Here is a 24,563-nt window from a genome sequence, read left to right on the forward strand (position 1 = left end):
GGAGGTAGAGAAGATGAGAGTCATGCCCTAGCGAGAATGAGACTCAGACCCTAGTGAGGACCAGAATCAAGGCATTGTGAGGACCATATTCAGGCCATAGAATGTCCAGTGTCAGGGCCCACTGAGGATCAGTGTCAGGTCCCAGTGAGGCAAAAAGTCAGGCCATAATAAGCCAAAGATTAGGGCTCAGTGAGGGCAAGAGTCAGGCCCAGTGAAGCGAAATATCAAGCCTTAGCAAGGCAAGAAATCAGGCCATAGACAGGACAGGAGTAGGCCATAGTGACAACTAGATTCAGGATGTAGAAAGGACCAGATTCAAGCCATAGAGAGGACCAGGATCAGAGCAAATTGAAGAAGAGAATTAGTGCCTAGTGAGGACCAGAGTTGGCATAGTGAGGATGAGATCCAGGTCCTAGCAAGCATGAAACTCAGGCCCTATTGAGTATGAGAGTCATGCTGTAATGAGGACCAAAATCAGAGTCTAGTGAGGAACAATGTCAGGCTCCACAGAAGACAAGATTCATGGCCCAGTGAGTCAAAGAATCAGGTCATAGGGAGGCAAAATGTCAGGTCATAGAGGAGAGTCAGGCATGGTGAGGATGGGAGTCATGCCAAATTGAGGAAAAGTGTCAGTCCCTAGTGAGGAACAGAGTCAGGGACCAGTCAGGACCAGATTCAGGGCGCAGTGAAAACCTGAGTCATTGTCTAATGAGGATGAGTGTCCGAATGTACAGAGGACCTGTGTCAGAACCTAATGAAGACGGGAGTCAGGCCCTAATTATGACCGAGGACAGGCAATAGTGAGGATCAGAGTCAGGCCATAGTGAAGACTAGCATCAGAGCCCAGTGAGGAACAGACTAGGGTCACAATGAGGATCACAGTCAGGTCCCAGAGAGGCGGTGTCAGTTCATTTTGAGGCAAATAGTCAGAATGTAGAGCTGATTAGATTGAGGCCATACTGAGGACCTGAGCTAGGCCTTCGTTCAGTTCAGTTCATTTCAGTCGCTCAGTCATGTCCGACTCTTTGCTACCCCATGAGTCGCAGCACGCCAGGCCTCCCTGTCCATCACCAACACCCAGAGTTCACTCAGACTCACATCCATTGAGTCAGTGATGCCATCCAGCCATCTCGTCCTCTGCTTTCCCCTTCTCTTCCTGCCTCCAATCACTCCCAGTATCAGAGTCTTTTCCAATGAGTCAGTTCTTCGCATGAGGTGGCCAAAGTACTGGAGTTTCAGCTTTAGCATCATTCCAGTCAAAGAAATGCCAGGGCTGATCTCCTTCAGAATGGACTGGTTGGATCTCCTTGCAGTCAAAGTGATTCTCAAGAGTCTTTTCCAACACCACAGTTCAAAAGCATCAGTTCTTCGGAGCTCAGCTTTCTTCACAGTCCAACTCTCAGATCCATACATGACCACTGGAAAAACCATAACCTTGACTAGATGAACCTTTTTTGGCAAAGTAATGTCTCTGCTTTTCAACATGTTCTCTAGGTTGGTCACAACTTTTCTTCCAAGGAGTAAGCATCTTTTAATTTCATGGCTGCAATCATGATCTGCAGTGATTTTGGAGCCCCCCAAAATTAAGTCTGACACTGTTTCCACTTTTTTCAATCTATTTCCCATGAAGTGATGGGACCAGATGCCATGATCTTCGTTTTCTGAATGTTGAACTTTAGGCCAATTTTTTCAATCTCTTCTTTCACTTTCATCAAGAGGCTCTTTATTTCCTCTAGAGTCTCTTTATTTCATCTTCAGTTTCTGCCATAAAGGAGGTATCATCTGCATATTTGAGATTATTGGTATTTCTCCCAGCAATTTTGACTCCAGCTTGTGCTTCTTCCAGCCCAGCATTTCTCATGATGTACTCTGCATATAAGTTAAATAAGCAGGATGACACTATACAGCCTTGACGTTCTCCTTTTCCTATTTGGAACCAGTCTGTTGTTCCATGTCCAGTTCTAACTGTTGCTTCCTGACCTGCATACTGGTTTCTCAAGAGACAGGTCAGGTGGTCTGGTATTCCCATCTGTTTCAGAATTTTCCACAGTTTGTTGTGACTGTGTGATCCACACTGTCAAAGGCTTTGGCATAGTCAATAAAGCAGAAATAGATGTTTTTATCTAGAACTCTCTTCCTTTTTCCATGATCCAGCGGATGTTGGCAATTTGATCTCTGGTTCCTCTGCCTTCTCTAAAACCAACTTGAACATCTTGAAATTCACAGTTCATGTATATTGCTGAAGCCTGGCTTGGAGAATTTGAGCATTATTTTACTAGCATGTGAGACAAGTGCAATTGTGTGGTAGTATGAGCATTCTTTGGCATTGCCTTTCTTTGGGATTGGAATAAAAACTGACCTTTTCCAGTCCTGTGGCCACTGTTGAGTTTTCCAAATTTGCTGATATATTGAGTGCAGCACCTTCATAGCATCATCTGTCAGGATTTGAAACAGCTCAACTGGAATTTCATCACCTCCACTAGCTTTGTTGGTAGTGATGCTTTCTAAGGCCCACTTGACTTCATATTCCAGGATGTCTGGCTCTAGGTGAGTGATCATACCATCGTGATTATCTTGGTGGTGAAGATCTTTTTTGTACAGTTCTTCTACATATTCTTGCCAACTCTCCTTAATATTCTGCTTCTGTTAGGTCATAGTGAGGAAGAAAATCAGACCCTAGTGATGACCAGAGCCAGACCCTAGTAGACCCAAGCTTCAGGTCTTAATGATGATGAGAATCTTGCTGTAGTGAGGATAGAATCAGTATGTGTTAGGAGCAAAATCACGGCCTAATGAGGACCAGAGACAGACCCAGTGAAACAATGTGTCAGGGCATACATAGGACCATAGTCAGGCTCTAGAGAGAACCAGAGTGAGGCCCCAGTGATGACCAGAGTCAAGCTGTCATAAGGACCACTGTCAGGACCTGGTGAAGAAAATACTAGGGCACAGTTAGGATCAGAGTCACAGCATAGTGAGAACCGGAATCAAGGGCCAGTTAAAAACAGTTTCAGGCTCCAGTAAGCACAAGATTAATGCCCCACTGAGGACAAAAGTTAGGTAATAATGAGACAAAGTGTCCGGACATAGAGGACAGTCAGTGATAGTGATTATACAAACGAGGCCCTAGTGAGGACAAGTGTCAGGACACAGCGAGGAAAAGAATCAGGGCCCATTGAGGACCAGAGTCATGATGTAGTAGGGACAAGAGTCAGGTCCTAGTGAGCATGACAGTCAGGTCCTAGTGATTACGGGAATCATGCCATAGTGAGGACCAGATTCAGGCTGTATTGAGGATCAGAATGAGGCAATATTGTGGACCATACTTCGAGCCCAGTGAAGAATTGATTCAAGGCCCAGTGGGAAGCAGAATCAGGCCCAGTGAGGCAAAGCATCATTTGGTATTAAGACAAAGATTCAGGGTGTAAAGAGCACCAGAGTCAAGCCATAGAAAGGACCAGAGTCAGACCATTGTGAGAACCAGAGTCAGGTTGTCATGATGCAACAGTCAAGCCATAGAGAGGACTAGATTCGGGGCCCATTGAGGAACAGAGTCAGGCCCATTATGGCAAACTGTCAGGCCATAGTGAGGTAAAGAGTCAAGGAGTTGAGAGGATCAGACTCAGGCCATAGTGAGGTTCAGAGTCAGTCCATTATAAGGACAAGGGAAAAGCCTTAAAGAGACCAGATTCAGGGCCTAGTGAGGACCAAACTCAGTGCATAGTGAGGACAAGAGTCAGTGCATAGTGAAGACCTCAGTCAGGTCATAGCAAGAAGTGGTGTCAGGACATACTGAGAAACAATGTCAGGTAATCGAAAGAAAATAATAACAATGTAGTGAGCACAAAAGTGAGGCTATAGTGAAATCACAGTGAGGGCATAATGAAGACCAGAGTCAATACTGATGACCAGAGTGAAACCATAGAATGGACAAGACATGGAATGTAATGAGGATGCTAGTGAGACTGAAGTGAGGATGAGAGTCAGGCCTAAGTGAGCATGAAAGTCCAGCCCCATTGAGGATGAGAGTCATTACATACTGTGGATCAGATTCAGGTCATAGTCAGAACCATAATCATGGCCCAGTGATGAACAGTGCCAGCCTGCAGTGAGGACCAGAGTTAGCCTGTGTTGAGGATTAGAGTCAGGCCATAGCATGGACCAGATTCAGGGCCCAGTGAGGTAAAGCATCAGGTGGTAATGAGGCAAAAAGTCAAGGCTTAGAGCAAACCAGAGCTAGCCAATTTTGAGAACAAGACTCAGGTTGTCATGAGGCTAAATTCAAGCCATTGAGAGGAACAGAGTCAGTGACCCATGAGGAACATTGTCAGCACGAGTGAGGACAAGAGTCATGTCCCAGTGAGGCAATGAGTCTAGCTATAAAGAGGCAAAGTGTCAGGCCATAGAGGACAGTGTCAGCCAAAATGAGGATGAGAGTCAGTACTTAGTGAGGATATGAGTCAAAATATAGTGAGGACCAGATTCAGGGCACAGTGAAAGCCTGGGTCAGCATCTAATGTAGATGAGTGTCAGAATGTTGAGAGGACAAAAGTCAGGACCTAATGAAGATGAGAGTCAGGCCCTAGTGAGCACCAAGGTTAGGTAATAGAGTCAGACTGAAGTGAAGACAATCATCAGAGCCCTGTGTGGAAAAGACTCAGGACACATTGAGCATCAGATTCAGGTCCCAGTGAGGCAAGGAGTCAGGCTGTAGACAGGACTATACTGAAACCATAATGAGGCCCAAAGTCAGGCCTTGGTGAAAACCAAAGTCAGTTAGTATTAAAGATGAGAGTGAGGCCACAGAGAGGACCAGAGTGAGGAATTAGGACCACAGTGAGGAACAGAGTGAGGGACGGAGTGAGGCCAGAATGAGTACTCGAGTGAGCATGTAATGAGAAAATGTGTGAACCATAGTGAGAAGGAAAGTCAGACCCTAGTGAGGACGAGAGTCAGGCCCTAGTAGCCGTGAGCTTCAGGCCCCAGTGATGATGAGAATCATGCTGTAGTGCCGACAGAGTCACTCTGTAGTGATGGATGGAATCAGGGCCTAATGAGGACAAGAGTCAGGCTGTAGTGAGAACCACACTCAGGACCCAGTAGGAACAGACTAGGGCACAGTGAGGACCAGAGTCAGGGCATAGTGAAAATGATAGTAAGACAGTTGAGAGGACGAGTTTCACACTGTAGTGAGGAGCAGAATCAGGGGCCAGTGAAGAAGAGTTTCAGGTTCCAGTAAGCATAAGATTCATGCCCTACTGAGGCAGAGAGTCAGGTCTTAATGAGGAAAACTGCCAGGCCATAAAGGACAGAGTCAGCTGTAGTGAGGATGACAGCCAGGCCCTACTAGTGAGGATGAGAGGCAGAGCCCAGCAAGAAATAGAATCAGGGTCCATTGAAGGCCAGTCAGGGCATAGTAGGGATAAGAGTCAGGTCCTAATGAACATGAGATTCATGCCCTACCAAGGACGACAGTCATGCCATAGTGTGGACAAGATTCAGGCCTTATTGAGGATCAAACTCAGGGCATAGTGTGGACCAAATTCAGGGTCCAATGAGGCAAAGCCACAGGTGGTACTGAGACAAACAGTTAGGCCTTAGATAGGACCAGAGTCAGGCCATAGAGAAGACCAGAATCAGACAACTGTGAGAACCAGACTCAGGTCACTATGAGGCAAAGGGCCCATTGAGGACAAGAGACAGTCCTATCTGTCAAAGTTCCACACCATTATGAGTCAGAGAGTCAAGCAATTGAGAGGAACAGTTCAAGCCATAGACAAGACCAGAGTCAGGATGTTGTGAGGACCAGGATCAAGCCTTAAAGAGACCAGTTTCAGGGTCCAGTGAGGAACAGACCATGAGGACCGAAGTCAGGGCTTACTGAGGATGAAAGTCAGCTGTAGTGAACACGCATGCAGGCTATAGTGAGGATAAGAGTCATGATATAGTCAGGACTAGAATCAGTCCGTAGGGAAGACCAGAATCATGGAACAATGAGGAACACTGTCAGTGACAGTGAGGATAAGAGTCAGATCCCAGTGAGGCAATGAGTCAGACTGTAGTGAGACAAAGTCTCAGGTCAAGATGAGAGTTTCAAGCAAAGTGAGGATGAGAGTCAGGCCCTAGTGAAGATCAGAGTCAAGATGTAGTGAGGACCAGAATCAGGGCTGAGTGAGGACCAGACTCAGGATGCATTGAGGTACAGATTCAGAAGTTAGTGAGGACGAGTGTCAGGAGGTAGAAAAGACAAGAGTCAGGTCCTAGTGAGAACGAGACTCAGACTGTAGTGATGACCAGAATCAGGATGTATTGTGGACCATATTCAGGTTGCAGTATGTTCAGCATCAGGGCCCACTGAGGACCAGTGTCAGATCAGAGTGAGGCAAAGAGTCAGGGTATAGAGAGGACCAGAGTCAGGGCCCATTGAGGACCATCAGCCACAGTGTGTCAAAGTGTCAAACCATAGTAAGGCAAAGAATCAAGCAGTGAGAGGACCAGACTCAGGCCACAGAGAGGACCAGAGTCAGGCTGTTGTGAGGACAAGAGTCAAGCCATACAGAGACAAGCGTCAAGGCGAAGTGAGGAAGAGATTCAGGGCACAGTGAGTGAGGATGAGAGTAATGCCATTGTGAAGACTAGAAACAGGCTGTAGGGAGGACCAGAATCAAGGATCAATGAGAAACTGTCAGTTCCAGTGAGGACAAGAGTCAGGCCCCACTGAGACAGAGTCAGGCCATAGTGAGGCAAAGGTTCAGATCATAGAGAATAGTATCATACAAAGTGAGGAAGAAACTCTAGCCCTAGTGAGGATGAGTGTCAGGCCAAAATGAGAATGAGAGTAAAGCCCTAGTGATGATCAGAGTCAAGATGTATTGAGGACCAGAATCAGGGAGACTCAGGGTACATTGAGGTCCAGAGTTAGCCTCTAGTGAGGCCAAGTGTCAGGACTTAGAGAAAATTAGAGTCAGGTCCGAGTGAGGATGATATTCAGACACTAGTGAGGACAAGAATGAGGATGTAGTAAGGACCATATTCAGGCCATAGTGATGTTCAGCATCAGGGTCCACTGAGGACCAGTTTCAGTCCCAGTGAGGTAAAGAGTTACGCCATAGTGAGCCAAAGAGTAAGGATGCAGTGAGGACCAGAGTCCTCCTTCACCCAGTAAAGCAAAATATCAGGCCACAGTGAGGCAAAGAGTCAGGCTGAATAGAGGAATAGAATCAGGTTGTAGAGAGGACCACATTTAGAATGTAAAAAGAAGCAGAGTCAAGCCATAGAGAGGACTATGAACAGAGCCCAAGGTGGAACAGAATCAATTTCTAGTAAGGACCAGAGTCAAGGAGTACTGAGGTGAGTGTCAGGGACTAATGAGCATGAGAACCAGGCCCTATTGAAAATGAGTGGAGTCATGCCATAGTTAGGACAAGAGTCAGGCTGTGGTGAGGACCAAAGTCAGAGCCCAGTTAGGCACAAAGTCAGTTTCCAGTGAGGACAAGATTCAAGACCCAGTGAGGCAAAGAGTTAAGCAGTAGTGATGCTAAGTGTCAGGGCATAGAGTACAGTCAGGCCATGGAGAGGAAGGGAGTCAGGCCACAGTGAGGATGATAGTCAGGCCAAAATGAGGACAAGATTCTGGCTCTACTGAAGATGAGAGTCAGGCCCAAGTGATGACCATGGTCATGCCGTAGTGAGGACCAGAGTCAGGTCCAGTTAGGGCCAGACTCAGAGTGCAGTGAAAACCTGAGTCAGCGTCTAATGAGGACGAATGTCAGAATGTAGAGAAGATGAGAGTCAGAACCTAGTGAAGACAAGAGCTAGACCCTAGTGAGGAGCAGAGTCAGGAAATAGTGAGGACAAGAGTCAAACTGTAGTGAAGACTAGCATCAGAGCCCAGTGAGGAAGAGACTCAGGGCCCAGTGAGAACCAGTTAGGTCCCAGTTAGGCAAACGTCAGGCCATTGTGAGGTAAAGAGACAGGCTGTAGAGTGGACACATTTGAGGCCGTGAGGACCAGAGTCAGGCCACAGTGATTACCAGAATTAGGCTTTAGTGAAGACGAGAGTGAGGCCATAGAAAAGACCATAGTGAGAACTTAGTGAGGAACAGAGTGAGGACATAGTGAGGACATGTGCGAGGCCATATGAGGAAGAAAATCAGGTCCTAGTATACAGTAATTTCAGGCCCTAATGATGATAAGAATCTTGCTTTAGTGAGGACAGAGTCAGTCTGTAGTGACCAGAAATAGGGCCTAGTTACTACCAGTGTCAGGGACCAGGGAGGAACAAACCCTGGGCCTTGTGAGGGCCAGATTCAGGACATACAAAGGGTGATTGATTGTCAGGCTCTAGTAAGCACAAGAGTAAGACCCTAGTGAAGATGAGTCATGCTGTACTAGGACCAGAGTTAGGCCACAGTGAGGACAAGAAACAGGGCCCAGTGAGGAACTGTTTCAGTCTCCATAGAGGAAAAGAGTCAGGCCCCAATGAGGAAAAGGTCAGGCTGTAGTGAGGTAAACAGTCAGGCTATAGAGAGGACCAGATGCAGGATGTAGAAAGGACTAGAGTCAAGCTGTAGAGTGGTCCAGGATCAGAGCCCCGTGAGGAAGAGAATCAGGGCCTAGTAAGCACCACAGTCAGGTCCCTGTATGGAAAACTGTCAGGCTGTAGTGAGGTAAAGATTAAGGCCATAGCCAGAACAAGAATCAGAACAGAGTGAGGATGAGAATCAGGGCTACGTGAGGACCAGATTCAGGCCCAGTGAGTCAAAGTGTGAGACAAGTCAATCAAAGAAAAATTCCTTGAAGAGGAAAGGAGTCAGTCCATAGTGAGAACCAGAGGTAAGCTGTGTAGAGAGCCAGTTTTAGGGCTCAATGGGGAACTGATTTAGGGCCGAGTGACAACCCTAGAGTCAGGTCCTAGTGAGTAAACAGTGAGGTCCTAGTGAGGCAAAATGTCAGACCATAGAGGATAGAGTCAGACCTTTGAGAGGAGGAGAGTCTGGCAGTGGTGAGAATCACTAAAGTCAGGAAGAGAGACAAGCCCTAGTGAGGATGAAAGCCAGGCCAAAGAAAGACAAGAGTCAGGCCCAGGTGAGGAACAGAATCAAGCAGTAGTCAGGACAAGAATCAGGGTGCAGTAAGGACCATAAACAGCATATAGTGAGGATGAGTGTCAGGATGTAGAGAGGAGGGGAGCTTCAGGCACTAGTGAGGATAAAAGTCATGCCAGAGAGGACAATAGTCAGACCCTGGCAAGGAAAAGAGTTAAGTGGTAGTCAGGAATAGAATCAGGGCACAGTGAGGACCATAGACAGTGTATAGTGAGGATGGGTGTCAAAACATAGAGAGCATCAGAGTCAGGTCACTGAGGCAAACAATAGCTGTTGTGAGGCTAAGAGTCAGGATGCTGGGGGCCAGCGTGAGGAACTCCGCCCATGGCAAAGGTCATGAGGAAGGAGGCTTGGCGTACACAAAGACATGATCAAGCCTCAGGAAACCCCCTGTTCCCGAACATCCAACCCCAAAACCAAAGTCTGTTTCATGCTCTCACCTACACCTCTGACTTTACGGGGGGCTCTCCCCCATAACCCCTTCTCTCGGAGAAGTTAACTTGCAGCTCCAGTTAATAAAAATTCCTGGGTGTGACAAGAGTGTTTCAACTTAGAAATTCCTCTGGAGGCCCTCTAGCCTCCCTGATCAGGTTCACCAGGCCACATATAATTGTTTACAGCCTCTCAACCTTGAGAGGCATAAGATGCTTTAAAACTTTCTAAATACAGACTCTTTTGAGAAGTTAGAAAATTATTAGTATAGTATAGTGGGTTGATTAGAAATTATATTGGTGAAGGGTTTTTTCATTTGTCATGCCAATAATTACTGCTAATTCCCTGCCCTGGGTGTGACAAGGGTGTCTCAGGTCAAACCTCTCTGCTGGCAGACTAGCTTGTGTGACAACCTCTCAACCATAAACAGCACAGAGAGTCTGGAATATTAGCATAGGGCTTTTTTTCATTGATGAGTCAATGATTGCTGTCAGGCCTCCATATCCTTAGGCACCTGGGAATATATTAATCAATGTATTTGGAATATAGAAAAGGAAATACAGTAGTTTTTTTGATGTTAGCAATACTAGACTTTTTGAGTTAATGGATTTTCTCTTTTGTTATAGATCACTGTACTTTGTTATAAATCACTATAAATCATTATGCTATGTAAAAATGTAACTTTATCACTATATTAAGACAAAATAGATCTTAAGGGGAACATTGGTGAAGGGCTTACATTTGTTGAGCCAATATTTGCTGCTAAATCTCCATATTCCTGCCCTTATAATGAATATAACTAGCATATAGGAGAAATAAGTATTAACCTTTAAGATTAATCATGTTAAACCTTAGGTTAAGTAAATTCCTTTCTTGATAGTAACCCACTACACCCTCACCCTATAGGAATGCAACTTTATTTGGAGGGTGGTGCCTGATTTAAGAAAAAAATCACCCCTGGAAAAATAAGTTTTCTGGTTAACTGACCGGAATCAGAAAGGGCCATAAAATGTCAGCAGACCTCATGGCTAGAAGATGATGTAAAAACCCATAAGACCTTTGTATAATTTTATATGAAGCACCTGATTGTGACAAGGGTCAGGTCTGCTGACCCCCACGTGACTCTGTATTCATCCCTATGTATAACAAAAAGGTATATAAACAAACCTGAAAAATAAAGAAATTGGATCAGTTTCTGGAAAGACTGATTCCCTCGTGTCGTTTCTTTCTTGCTCCCCGCTTTCCTGGCTGAATTTCCATCTGAAATATGGGTACTCACCAAGCCTGCTAATTCTGCCTGGGCTTCTGAGATCGGACCGGGGAGGCCTCAGTGCCTCCTCTCCTTTGGGAGAATGGAAAGACGCCTGTGGCCTACGTAGGTGGTGATTGGTATTCCATGTAAACCAGTTATTCAGCCTCTTTTTCTCCACTAATTTTCCTGCTACACTATCCGTTTCTAATCTCTCTCTATATCTGTAATTAATTAAGATTTTTCATAGGATGCCGATTCCATCCCCACCTTCAAATCACCCTGGACCCACCGGGGCTGGACCCTGGCAGTTAGCCCGTAGTGAGGACAAGAGTCAGGGTATTGTGAAAAAGAGTGTTAGGGCATAGATAGAATCAGACTGAGGTACTTGGGAGGAAAAGAATGAGGATGAGTGAGGACCAGAGACATGCTGTAGTGAAGACCAGGCTCATGCCATAGTGCGAAACTTAGTCTAGCCCTGACAGGAATGAGTAAAGTTGTAAAGAGGACCAGAGTCAGGCCATATTGAGGACCAGAGCCAGGCTCAAGAAAGGACCAGAGTAAGGGCCCAGTGAGGACCCAAGCCAGGGCCCACTGAGGCAAAGCATCAAACCATAGTGAGTCAAAGAGTCAGTTTGTAGACAGGAACAGTCAGGCTGTACTGAGGACCACAGTTTGGCCATAGTGAGGACTGATTCAGGCTGTAGGCAGGACCAGATTCAGTCCATAGGGAGGTTCAGAGTCAAGCCATAGAGAGGATCACACTCAGAGCAGAGTGAGAAACCAGGGTCAGTACAACTGAGGAGAAGAGTCAGTGCAGAATGAGAAGCATGTCAGGTAATAGGAAAGAGTGAGGAAGAAGAGGGAGAAGAGTTAGTTCATAGTAAGGACCAGAATGAGGACATAGTGAGGACCAGAGTGAGGATACTGTGAGGACCAGAGTGAGGCCATACAGAGACAAGAGTAAGGCCCTAGTGAGCATGTGACTCACGCCATAGTTATCATTAGGGTCAGGCTGTGGTGAGGACCAGAGTCAGGGTCAGTGAGACAAAGTATTAGGCCATAGTTAGGCAAAAAGCCAGGTCGTAGAGAGGACCAGTCATGGCACAGAGAGGACAAGGTTCAGAGCCCAGTGAGGACAGAATCAGTGCCTAGTGAGGGTCAGAGTCTGGGGGAACTGAGGCTAGAGTCAGGCCCTATTGAGAATGAGAGCCATGCCATCGTGAGGCAGTATCAGGCCATAGTCTACAGAGTCAGGCCCCATAGAGGATAAGAGTCAGGCTGTGGTGAGGAAAAGAGTTGGGCCAAAATGAAGTGGAAGAGTCAGCCCCTAGTACAACCAGAGTCAAGCCAGAGTGAGGACCAAAGTCAGAGTCCAGTGAAGACCAGACTCATGGTACAGTGAAAACAAGAGTCAATATCTAATGAGGACAAGTGTCTCCTTGTGAGGACAAGTCAGAACAGGACATAGAGAGTGTGAGATTCAGGCCCAAGTGAGGATGAAAATCAGGCCCTAGTGAGGACCAGTGTCAGGCACAAGTGAAAAACCAGTCAGTCCATAGTGTGGACTCATGTCCGACCCCAATGAGGAACAGATCCAGGGCCCAGTGAGGTAAGGTCATAGAGTCAGGTCACAGTGATGTAAAAAGTGAGGCTGTTGTGAGGCAGTCTGGCTGTAGAGAGGACAAAAGTCAGGATTTACAGAGGAACAGATTCAGTGCCCAGTGGGGACCAGACAGGACCCAAGTTATGGCCAGTGATGAAATCTTCAAGACAGAGTGAGACAAAGAGTCAACTGTTAGAGAGGACCAGAGTCAGGCTGTAGCAATCAACAGAGTCTGGTTGTAGTGAAGAACAGGGTCAGGCCATAGTGAGACTGGAGTCAAACTGTCGAGAGGACGAGACTCAGGGCCCAGTGAGGACCCAAAGTAGGGCCCAGTGAGGAAAGCGTCAGGCCAAGTGAGGGAAATAAATAGGCTGTAGAGAGGAGTAGAATCAGGCCATACTGAGGATGAGATTCAGGCCATATTGAGGACAAGATTCAGGCCATAGATGGGCATGCCATGGAGAGGACCAGCGTCAAGCCACATAGAGAACCACATTTACGGTCCAGTGAGGATCAGGGTCAATCAGTAGTGAGGATAGGTGTCAGGGCCCAGTGAGACAAAGATTCAGGCCCCAGTGATGATAAGAGTAGGGCTGTAGTGAGGCAAAAAATCAGGAAGCTCTTAGGCAAAATTCAGGCCATAGAAAGGACCAAAATAGGTTATAGTGAGGATGAGGGTCAGGACCTAGTGAAGACCAGAGTCAGGCCAAAGTGAGGTCCAATGTCAGTGCCCATTCAGGACCAAATTCAGGGACCAATAGGACCAGGTTTAGGCTATCGAGAAGACCAGAGTCAGGGAACAGTGAGAACCACTGTCAGGGCCTTTCAAGGACCAGTCAGTCACATGTCCACTGTCTCCAGGGTGACCCCCACCTCCGAGACCCTGCACCTGGGACACATGTCCACAGTCCCTAGGGTGACCATCTCCCTGATCCTTCTTGGGGTCAAATATCTAAATTCTCCAGTGTGACACCCTCTGTACCTGAGGTCAAACATCCTCAGATTCCAAGGTGACCCCTCCTCCCAGACACTGAACTTGGTGTCAGACATCCACAGTCTCCAGGGTGACACCACCTCCTAGAACCTGTACCAGGGGACACATGTACACTGCCTCCAGCCACTGCCCCTGTGGTCACATGTCCAGAGTCTCCATGGTGAAGCCCTCCCAAACTTGAACCTGGTGACCCCATGCTCAGTCTCCAGGGTGATCCTGCCTCCCATACCCTACACCTGGTGTCTCAGGTCCACAGGCTCCAGCATGAACCCCTCCCAGAGCTTGCCACTGGGTTCACACATCCAAAGTCTCCAGGGAGATACCTCTCCCCAGATCCCATACCTAGGGTCACATGTCCAAAGTCTACAGGTTGATACCCACCAGATGCTGTAAATGGGATCACACATCCAAGTCTTCAGGGATTCCCCCCCTAACCAGAAACTGAAACTTGCATCACATGTCCACAGTATCCATGGTGAACACTCACAGAACCTTCTCCTTGGGTCACACATTCATGGTCTCAAGGGTGACAACCTTTCCAAACACTGCACCTGGTCTCTCAGGTCCACCATGTCCAGGGTGACCCCACCTCACAAGAACTTGTACCCGGAGTCACATATCCACAGTCTCTAAGTTACCCCATTTCACCAGACCTTTTGACTGTGGTCACACGTCCAAGTCTCCAGGGTGCCCACCGCTTCTAAGCACTGAACCTGATATCACAGATCCACAGTTTCCAGGGTGACACAACCCAGACACTATAAATGGGGTCACACATCCACAATCTTCATTGTGACCCCACACACCAGACCTTGCAACTGGAGTCACAAGTCCACAGTCTGCATGGTGACATGCTCCCAGACCCTGTGCCTGGAGTAACATGTTTAGAGTTCCCAGGGTGACCCCTCCCAGGCACTGTACCTGGGGTCACACACACAAAGTATCCAGGGTGATGCTCAGTGCCTAGACCCTGTACCTTGAGCCACAGGTCTACAGTCCCCAGGTTACTCCCCTCCCAGATCCTGTACTTGGGGCTCACAAGTCCAGAGTCTCCAGGGTGACCCCTTGCCAGGCCCTGTACCTGAGGTCACATGTCCACAAGCTCCAGGGTAACCCCTTTGAAGTACTTGCACCTGAGGTCTTGTGTCAGGATTCTCCTTGGTGACACTATCCTAGACCATGTACCTGGGTTCAGACGTTGACAGTTTCCAGGGTGACCCCAACTCATCAGAACTTGTACCTGGGTTCACATTTCCATTTTCCTATGTGACCCCCAACCAGACCTAGCATTTAGGTTCACAGTCCACATTCTCCAGGGAGACACCCTCCCAGACTGTCTATCTGGGGTAACACCTCCAGTCTCAAGAGTGACACCTCCCAGAACCTGCACATGGGACACACTTCAACAATATCCAGAGAGACACCACTTCCCAGACCCTCCACCTGGGTTGGCATGTTTACAAGCTCCAAGGTACCCCCTTCCCTGACCTTGGACCTGTGGTCACATGTCCACAGTTTCCAGGCTGACCCCACCTCTCAGATCCTGCATCTGGGGTCACACTTTTAGAGTCTCCAGGTTGATCCCTCCCAACCCTGAACCTGGATTCACACATCCACAGTCTCTATGGTGAGCCTCACCCAGATCATGAACCTGCAATCACACATCCACTGTCTTCAGGATGAGCCCCTTCCAGACCCTGCCCTAGGGATTACATATCCACAGTCTCCACACTGACACCGCTCTTCAGACACTTTACCTGGTGTCATGTGGACAGTCTCCCTGGTGAAACCCCTCGCAGATCATGTACATTGGAACACATGTCCACAGTCTCCAGGGTGAATGCCCCTCCCCCCAGACCCTGCACCTGGGGTCACATGTCCACAGTAGGCAGTGTAACTCCACTTCCCAAACCCTCTACCTGGAGCTGCATGCCCACAGTCCCTATGGTGATTCCCTCCCGTAGCATGCAACTTGGATGTCATGTCCACAGTGTCCGTGGAGAGCCCACTCCCCAAACCATGCACTTTGAATCACACATCCACAGTCCTCAGGGAGACCACACCTCCCAGACCCTGTACCTACGGTCACATTTACAGTCTCCAGGAGGACACCACCTCACAGAACCTGCACCTGGGGTCACATGTCCACAGTGTCCAGTGTAAACCCACCTCCCAGACCCGTACCTGGGACACATGTCCACAGTCTCTAGGGAGGGTCATCCTCCCAGACCCTGTACCGGGAAGAAATATCTTCAGTCTCCCGAGTGACACCCTCCCAAACCCTGTACCTGGGGTCACACTTCTACAATATCCTATGTGACAGCCTTGCCCAGACTGTGAACCTGGAGTCACATGTCCAGAGTCTCCAGCATGACCTCCATCCCAGACCCTGTACCTGGGGTTACATGTCCACAGTTTTCAGGGTGACAGTACTCCCCATATTTTGTACACGGTGTCACATCCACATTCTCCAGGGTGACCCAACATCCCTGTCCCTGTACTGGAGTCTTAAAACCATAGTCTACAGGGAACCTCCCCTCCCAGATGCTACACCTGGGGTCATACGTTCATTATCTTCAGGATGACCCCACATCCCAGATCATGTACCTGAGGCCATATATCTACAGTCTCCCAGGTGAGCTCCCTCCCCAGAACCTGCACCTGGGGTCACATGTCGACAGTCTCCAAGGTCACCCGTCTCCATACACCCAGCACCTGGGATCAAACATATACACTCTCTAGGGGGACAACCCTCCCAGACCTTGCTCCTGGGATTATATGTCCACAGTCTCCATTGTGACATCCACGTACCAGATCCTACACCTGTGGTCACCTAACCACAGTCTCCAGGGTGACAATACCCCCCAGATTGTGTACATGGGGTCACATGTCCACATTCTCCAGGGTGACCCAACCTCCCTGACTCTGTACAGGGTATCGCTACCACAGTTTTCAGGATGACCATCCTCCCAAACCCTGCAACTGGCTTCTCACGTTCACAGTCTCCAGGGTAAACCCTTCCCAGACCCTGCACCTGGGGTCACACGTCCACGGACTCTAGGTTGAACCTTCAGAACTACCTGCACCTGGGGTCACATGTCCACAGTCTCCTTGATGACTTCCCTCCCAGACCCTGTACCTGGGATCACATTTGCAGTTTCCAGAGTAACCTCCCCTCCCAGAACCTACATGTTGGGTCACACGTACACAGTTTCCAGGGTGACCCCACCTCTCTAGAATTTTTACTTTGGGTCATATGTCCACAGTCTCTATAGTGACCTCACCTCATCAGAACTTTTAGCTCTGGTCACATGTCCACAGTCTCCAGGGTGACACCCCACCCCCAGAACCTGTACCTGTGGTCACATGTCCACAGACTTCAGGGTGACTCACCACACCTGATTGAGCACCTAGGATCATCTGTCCACAGTCTTCAGGGTAACCTCCCCTCACAAACCCTACACCTGATGTCACATGTCCACAGTTTCCAGGGTGACAACTTCTCAGACCCTGTACCTGAGGTCACATGTTTTCAGTCCCCAAGGTGACCCCTCCCAAGCACTGTTTTTGGGTTCACAGGTCCACGGTCTCTTCTGTGACCTTCCTCTCATACGCTGTACCCAGGGTCACATGCCCACAGTCTCCAGGGTGATGCCCTTTCGCAGACACTGTACCTGAGTTACACTTCCACAGTCTCCAGGGGGACAACCCTCCCATACCCTGCACCTGTTGTCATAGTTCCACAAAATCCAGGATGATTCTCTGCCCAGATACTGCACCTGAAATAGTGACCTACTTCACAGACCCTGTATCTAGTGTAAAATGTACACCATCTCCAGGTAACCTCACCTCCCACATGATGTACCTGGGGTCAGATGTCACTGACTCCAGGGTGAATAACTTCTCTAGTCCCTGTACCTGGGGTTACACTTCCACACTCCTGAGTGACTCCACCTCCCAGACCCTATAACTGGGTTCAAACGTCCAGTTTCCAGTGTGATCCCACCTCCAAGACCCTGACCACGATGTCACTCGTCCATGGTCTCCAGGGTGAACCCACCTCCCAGACCATATACCTGGCATTACATTTCCAGTTTCCAGAGTAAACCCGCCTCCCAGACCCTACACCTGGGGTCACATGTCCACAATCTCCACGATGAAACCCTTCCCAATCCTGCACCTGGGTTACACATCCACAAGCTCCAGGGTGACATCCTCCCAGACCCTGAACTGGGGTCGCATGTCTACAGTCTGAAGGGTGACCTCACCTTCCAGACCCTGCACCTGGCTCACACTTAAGCAGTTTCCAGGGTGACCACTCCTGATCCTGCACCTGGGGTCACATTTCTACAGTCCCCTGGATGATACCTCTCCCAGGTCCTGTACCTGGGGTCCTGTACCTGTACCTAGTCTCCATGGTTATTCCCCCTCACAGACCCTGTCCCTGGGGTCAAATATCTGCAGTATCCATTGTAACTCCCCCCAGGCCATAAACATGGGGTCACACTTCCACAGTTTCCAGGATGAGCCCACCTCTAGACCGTCTACCAGGAGTCACATGTCCACAGTCTGCAGGGTAACCTCAACTCCTAGGCCCTCTGCCTGGAATCACAGTCTCCATGGTGACCCCCTCACAAACCATGAATGTTGAATCACACATCAGAGTCTCCAAGAGCCCCCTCACCAAATTTTGCACTTTTGGTCACATGTCCACAATGATCCCACCTCACAGACTCTCTTTCTGGGGTCACATGTCCCCAGATACTACTGTGTGACCCCACCTCCAATACCTAATATCTGGGGTCACACGTCCACTCTCAAGTCCCTGCACATGTCCACACTCCACAGAATGATTCCCCCTCCCAGAACCTACACCTGGAGTCACATGTCCACAGTCTCCGTGATGAACTCCTCCCAGAACCTACCCTGGGAAATATCCACTGTCTCCTGGATAACTCCCTTTCCCAGACCCTGTACCTGGGCTCAAACTTCCAGTCTCCAAGTTGACCCCCTTCCACACACCCTGCAGCTGGGGTCACACGTCCGATACCTCCAGGGTGACCCACCTCCCAGACGCTGCACCTGCAGTCACATGTCCACAGTTTCCATGGTGAAACCCTTCCGACTCTGAACCTGGGTCTCATGTCCACAAGCTCCAGGGTGAAACCCTTCTAGACCCTGGACTGGCGTCACATGTCTACAGTCTGAAGGGTGACCCCACCTCCCAACCCTGTACCTGCAGTCACACTTAAACAGTCTCCAGTGTGATAGCCCTTTATCATGCAGTTGGGGTCACATTTCTACAGGCCCCTGGGTGATACCTCTCCCAGGTCCTATACCTGGGGTCACATGTGCATAGTCTCCATGGAGACCCCCCTTGCAGACCCATACCTGGGGTCAAATATCTGCAGTATCCTGGGTAAACCCCACCCATCAGACCATAAACATGGGGTCACATCTCCATTTTCCAGGATGATCCGACTTTCAGACCCTATACCAGGGTCACATGTTCACAGTCTTAGGGTAACCCCAACTCCTAGACCCTATACCTGAAGTCACAAGTCCACAGTCTCCATGGTGATCCCCTCCCAGACCATTCACCTTGGATCACATGTCAGTCTCTGAGGAAAGCTGCCTCACCAAATCCTTCATTTTTAGTCACATGTCCACAGTCTCCAAGGTGACCCCACCTTGCAGACTCTGTACCTGGGGTCACATGTCCACAGTCTATTGTGTGAACCTGTCTCCAACACCCAGTACCTGGGGCCCACGTTCACAGTCTCCAGGGTGACCCCACTTCCAAGACCCTGCATCTGGAGTCTCATGTCTACAGTTTTCAGTGTGACACCCTCTAGATCCTGGACCTGGGGTCACATTTCCACAATGTCTAGGGTGATACCCTCCACAAACATTGTATCTGGGCTCACACATCCACAGTCTCCAGTATGACCCCACTTCTCACACTGAGTAACTGGGATCACATGTCCACAGTCCAGGGTAACCCCGCCTCCCAGGCCATGTAGCTGGAGTCATCCACAGTCTCCATGGTGACCTTCTCCCAGGCCATGTTCCTGGGATCACATGTCCACAGTCTCAAGGTGAGCCCACCTCTGAGTCCCTACACCTGGAGTCACATGTCCACAGTCCCAGGGTTTACATCTCCCAGAACCTGTACCTGGAGTTACATGTCCACAATCTCCATGGTGACCCCTTCCCAGACCATGCACGTTGGTAACATGTCCAGAGTCTATAGGGTGACAAACCACCCCAGACACTTTACCTGGGGTCATACATCAACAGTTGCCTGGATAAGCCCACCTCAAGACCCTGTACCTGGGGTCACATTACCACAGTTTTCAGGGTGACAGCACCTCCCTGACCCAGCACCTAGGATCACACATCCATGGTCTACAAGGTGACTCTTTCCCACACCGTGCACCTGGGGTAACCTGTCAGCAATCCCAAGAGTGATTCCACTCCTCAGCTCACACATCCACGGTCTCCAGGTTGAACCCCTCCCAGACCCTATACCTGGGGTTACAGGTCCATAGTCTCCATGGTGACACCGGCTCCCAGACCCTGAACCTGGGGTCACACATCCACAGTCTTCAGGGAGAGGACTCACCAACAGTGCACGGGGTTCATATATCCAAAGTCTCCTATGTGAACCCCCTCCAGACCATGCACCTGGATTCACAATACCACAGTCTCCATGGTGACATCCCTCCCAGACCCTGCACTTGGGGTCATACATCCAAAGTCTCCAAACGTGCATCTGGGGTCACATGTCCACAGTCCACCATGGACAGTCCTCACCAGATTTGTACATAGGGTCACACATCCACATTCTCCAGGTGACCCAACCTCCCTGACCCTGTACTGTGGTATCACGACCACAGTGACCAAACCTCACAGACCTGGCACCTGGGTTTCAGGTCCACGGTCTCCATGGTAAACCACTCCCAGACCCTGAACGTGAGGTAATATGTTCACAGTCTCCAGGGTGACCTCACCTCCCAGACCAGGTCACTAGGGACGTATGTCCGCAGTCTCTCGGATGAGCCCCTTCTCCAAACTCTGCATATGGGATCACATGTCCACAGTCCCCGAGAGACCTCACCTCCCAAACCCTGTACCTGGGATCACATGTCCAGTCTCCAGGATGACCCTACTTCTCCAGACTCTGTACCTGGGGTTACACTTCCACAGTCTCCAGGGCAATGTCCTCCCGAATCTACACTTGGGTCATACTTCCACTGTCTCTATGGTGGCATCACTGCCCAGGCACTGTACCTGCAGTCACATGTCTACTGTCTTCAGGGTGAGGACTCCCAATCACTGCACCTGGGTTCACATATCCCAAAGTCTCCTATGTGACCCCTATCCTGTCCCAGTACATGAGGTCACACATCCACAGTCTACAGGGTGACCCCGACTTCCAGACCTTTTACCTGGGATTACATGTCCACAGGCTCCAGGGTGAACCCCCCCTCATCAGAACTTTTAGCTGTGGTCACACATCCACAGACTTCAGGGTGACCCCACCATACAAATCTGAGCACCTGTGTCTACAATCTCCAGGGTAACCACCCCTAACAGACCTACACCCGGGGTCACATGTCCAGTTTCCAGGTTGACACCCTCCAAGACCCTTTTTCTGAGATCACACATTTTCAGATCCCAGGGTGTCCTCTCCTAGGCACTGTACTTGAGGTCACATATCCAAGTTTCTACTGTGACTATCCTCCCAGACAATGTAATTAGGTTCACATGTCCACAGTCTCCAGCTTGACGCCCTTTCCCAAACCCTGTGCCTCGTTCACACATCCAGTCTCCAGGCTGACACCCTTTTCAGACCCTGTACCTGCATCACACGTCCACCCTCTCCAGTCTGATGCCCTTTCCCAGACTCTGTACCTGAGGCGACACTTCCATAATATCCATGGTGACACCCCTGCCCAATCCTGCACCTGGTGTCACATGTCCACAGTTTCCAGCATTACCTCCCTCTCAGACCCTGCACCTGGGATCACACTTCCACAGTCTCTAGTGTGACACCCCTACCCAGACTCTGTCTGTCAGTCAGTCAGTTCAGTCTTTCAGTCGTGTCTGACTCTGTAACTCCATGAATTTCAGCACACCATGCCTACCTGTACCTGGGGTCAAATATGTTCAGTCTCTGGTGTGGCACCCCTTAACAGACACTGCACTTGCAGTCACACGTGGACAGTCTCCAAGGTGACCCACCTCCAAACACACTGCACCTGGGGTCAAATGTACACAGTTTCCAGGATGACATCCCACTCAGACCCTGAACCTGGGGTCACACATCCACAGTCCAGGGTGACGACTCCCAAACACAGCACCTGGGTTCCCATATCCAAAATCTCCTATGTGACCCTCCACCGAATCCTGCATTTGGGTCCACATGTCCACAGTTCCTCAGGATACACTCCCAGACCCTGTACCTGAAGTCACATGTCTTCAGCCCCCTGGGTGACCCCTCTCAGGCACCGTATTTGGGGTCACAGTCTCTACATTGACCATCCTTCCAAACCCTGTACTTGAGGTCACATGTCCACAGTCCCCAAGTGACCCCACCTCCCAGATCCTGCACCTGGAGTCACATGCCCACTGTCTCCAGGGAGACAATACCTCTCAGACCATGCACCTGGCATCACATATTCACCGTCTCCTAATGAACCCACCTCCCAGAACCTCTACTGAGGACATGTGTACTGTCTCCAGGGAAACCTCACCTCAGAGATCCTGCATCTGAGGTCACATGTCCAAGGTCTCCAGTATGACCCCATCTCCTAGGCCCTGCACCTGGGATCACATGTCCACAATATCCATGGTAAACCCTCTCAACCCTGGACCTGGGATCACATTTCCAGTGTCTAGGGTGACACTCCTCTGGAGACACTGTGCCTGGGGTCACACATCCACAGTCTCCAGGGTGACTCCACCCACCAGAACAAACAACTAGGAGTACATATCCACAGTCCAGGGTAACCCCAAAGCACATCCATAGTATTCATGGTGACTCCCTCCTTGACCATGCATCCAGGATCACAAGAGGACTATGTCCCGGGTGACCCCTACCCAACCCTGCACCTGGGGTCACATTCCACAGTCTCTAGGGTGACACGTCTCCACAGACCCTGTACCTGGGGTCATACAGGCACAATCTCTGGGATGACCCCATCCCCCAACCCTGCCCCTGTGGAAAGATGTCCACAATCGGCAGGGTAACTCCACTTCCTAGACCCTATACCTGGAGTCACACATCCACAGTTTCTATGGTGACCCCCTCCTAAAGCATGCATCTTGGATCACATGTCCACAGTCTCCATGGAGAGCACTCTCCCCTATATCTGCACTTTGAATCATACATACACAGTTCTCAGGGTGACCCTGCCTCCCAGATGAACGAAAGGCATTAAAACAGAGTGCTTTTCAGACATCTATCTATCAGCAACTGTCTACATTCTAAGATGTGAGAACTCGAGGTTTGCAAGAGGCCCTAATTTCCAGAGTCATAGGCAGTATATTTCCCTGCATTTTCAGAGCCTTGTGAACCCATTCCTAGCTCATATTGGGTCTTCCCCTGAGGAAATAGGCTTGGGAAATTGTCTAAGAGTGCTGAGTGCCATACTGTTGTTACCTTGATTAGTCGACATCCTAATGGAAATGATCCTGCAGCAAGGAGTTGCAAGCTTCCTACCTGCACAAGAAATTGAAAAAGTTTGACCAAACCTATTGATGTCATAAGTAGGAAAACATCATTTGAATGGATTATCAGGCAGCTGCCAGCCCACACAGAGAAAATGCTAATTCTGCCAACAAGGTTCAATAACCAGGTTCACACTCAGTATGTGTCCCTGCGGTATCCGAGAATTTTCCAAACAGACCTAGGATCACTGGAACTCTCCTACAGAGATAACTTGATGGAACGTTTATTCTGAAGAGTGAGTCTTGTTGAGGTGAGTCCTTCTCCGCTGCCACAGCTGGGAGGCCTCACACCAAGGCCACAGAAGTGGAACCCAGAACCAAGGTCACCTGTGAATCTGACTGAGTCCCTTTGCAACTGTTGTCAAAAGCCCTTGATCATCATGAACAAGCTTCCTGACTCCCTACCAGGTAAAGATGCCCACTCCAGTAAATACACAACATAGGGGCCCAGGGTGCCTTTTCTCTCCTTGGGGCACTGAAGCTGTGTGGCCAAGCAACAGCTTGAAAATCCACCCATTGCTCTTCCCTTACATCTAACAGAGCTCCCATTGCTTTAGCCTTTGGAAGTTTGGAGACAACTGGACCCCAACCCCTCTCCAAGTAGGCCCAGGTCTTAGTTCGACTGGAAAGGCAATAACAGAGCTGATGCCAGTAAGGTGCCCAGTCATGTCTCCCACACTCCTACAGCCTGCTCTTTCATGGGCAGCACTGCTAGAAGCGAGGAATGTCTTTGCAAGGCCAGCAAAGGGCAGGGGAGAATTTTGCCTCTGACTCTGGAATTTCGATCCTCTGAGCAGATCTGGAGGCCTACCGTTGTAGAATGTAACCAGTTCCTTTCAAATACAGGCTTACAAAATAGGCCGGTTGGCTGTCTTTTCTTCCCCAAGGGAGGCTCGCTTTCCCTGCATCCTGCAAACTCCACTTCCCAGCCAGTGGGAAAAGCCCTTCTTGGAGGTCTTTTCTCAGGAGCTGTTTCCCATGAGCCTGGGGCTGAGGTAGGGGACCCACACTCACTGGGGAATGCAAAATTTCTTTCACATGCGTTTGCTCTGTAGGAAAGATCTAGTGAGCCTAAGTCTGTCAGGAACATTCTCAGCTCTTCTGGAGACACACTCTGTGTGTGAAGCTGCATACCTGACCTAGGGGCACAGGGAATCTGACTCTTCATGGGGCCCTGTAGCTGTGCGGCTAAGCAACAGCTTGATAATCCATCCAACTGCTCTTCCCTTACTTCTGACAGAGTCCCATTGCTCTAGCCCTTGGCAGTTTGGACACAACCGGACCCCAACCCCTCTACAAGTAGGCCTGGGGCCTAATTCAACTGGAATGGCAATAGTGGAGCTGACACCATTAAGGCACCCAGTCATGTCTCACACACTCTTGCAGCCTGGTCCTTCATGGGCAGTAATGCAGGAAGCCAGGAATGTCATTGCAAGGCTT

General features: G+C 49.4%; 1 protein-coding gene across 1 annotated transcript in view; it reads right to left on the minus strand.

Annotated features, from left to right (window-relative positions):
- The window catches only part of LOC120869801 (protein kinase C iota type-like), a 111,727-nt gene extending 90,395 nt beyond the window's left edge, over positions 1 to 21,332 (minus strand). Inside the window, exon 1 of the mRNA XM_040249058.1 lies at positions 21,306 to 21,332. Within this exon, the coding sequence (XP_040104992.1) occupies positions 21,306 to 21,332 (27 nt within the window). The remainder of the gene's footprint in view (positions 1 to 21,305) is intronic.
- Between the last annotated feature and the right edge of the window lie 3,231 nt (positions 21,333 to 24,563).

Source organism: Oryx dammah, unplaced genomic scaffold, assembly GCF_014754425.2.
Source record: "Oryx dammah isolate SB20612 unplaced genomic scaffold, SCBI_Odam_1.1 HiC_scaffold_11, whole genome shotgun sequence".
Lineage (NCBI taxonomy): Eukaryota > Metazoa > Chordata > Mammalia > Artiodactyla > Bovidae > Oryx > Oryx dammah.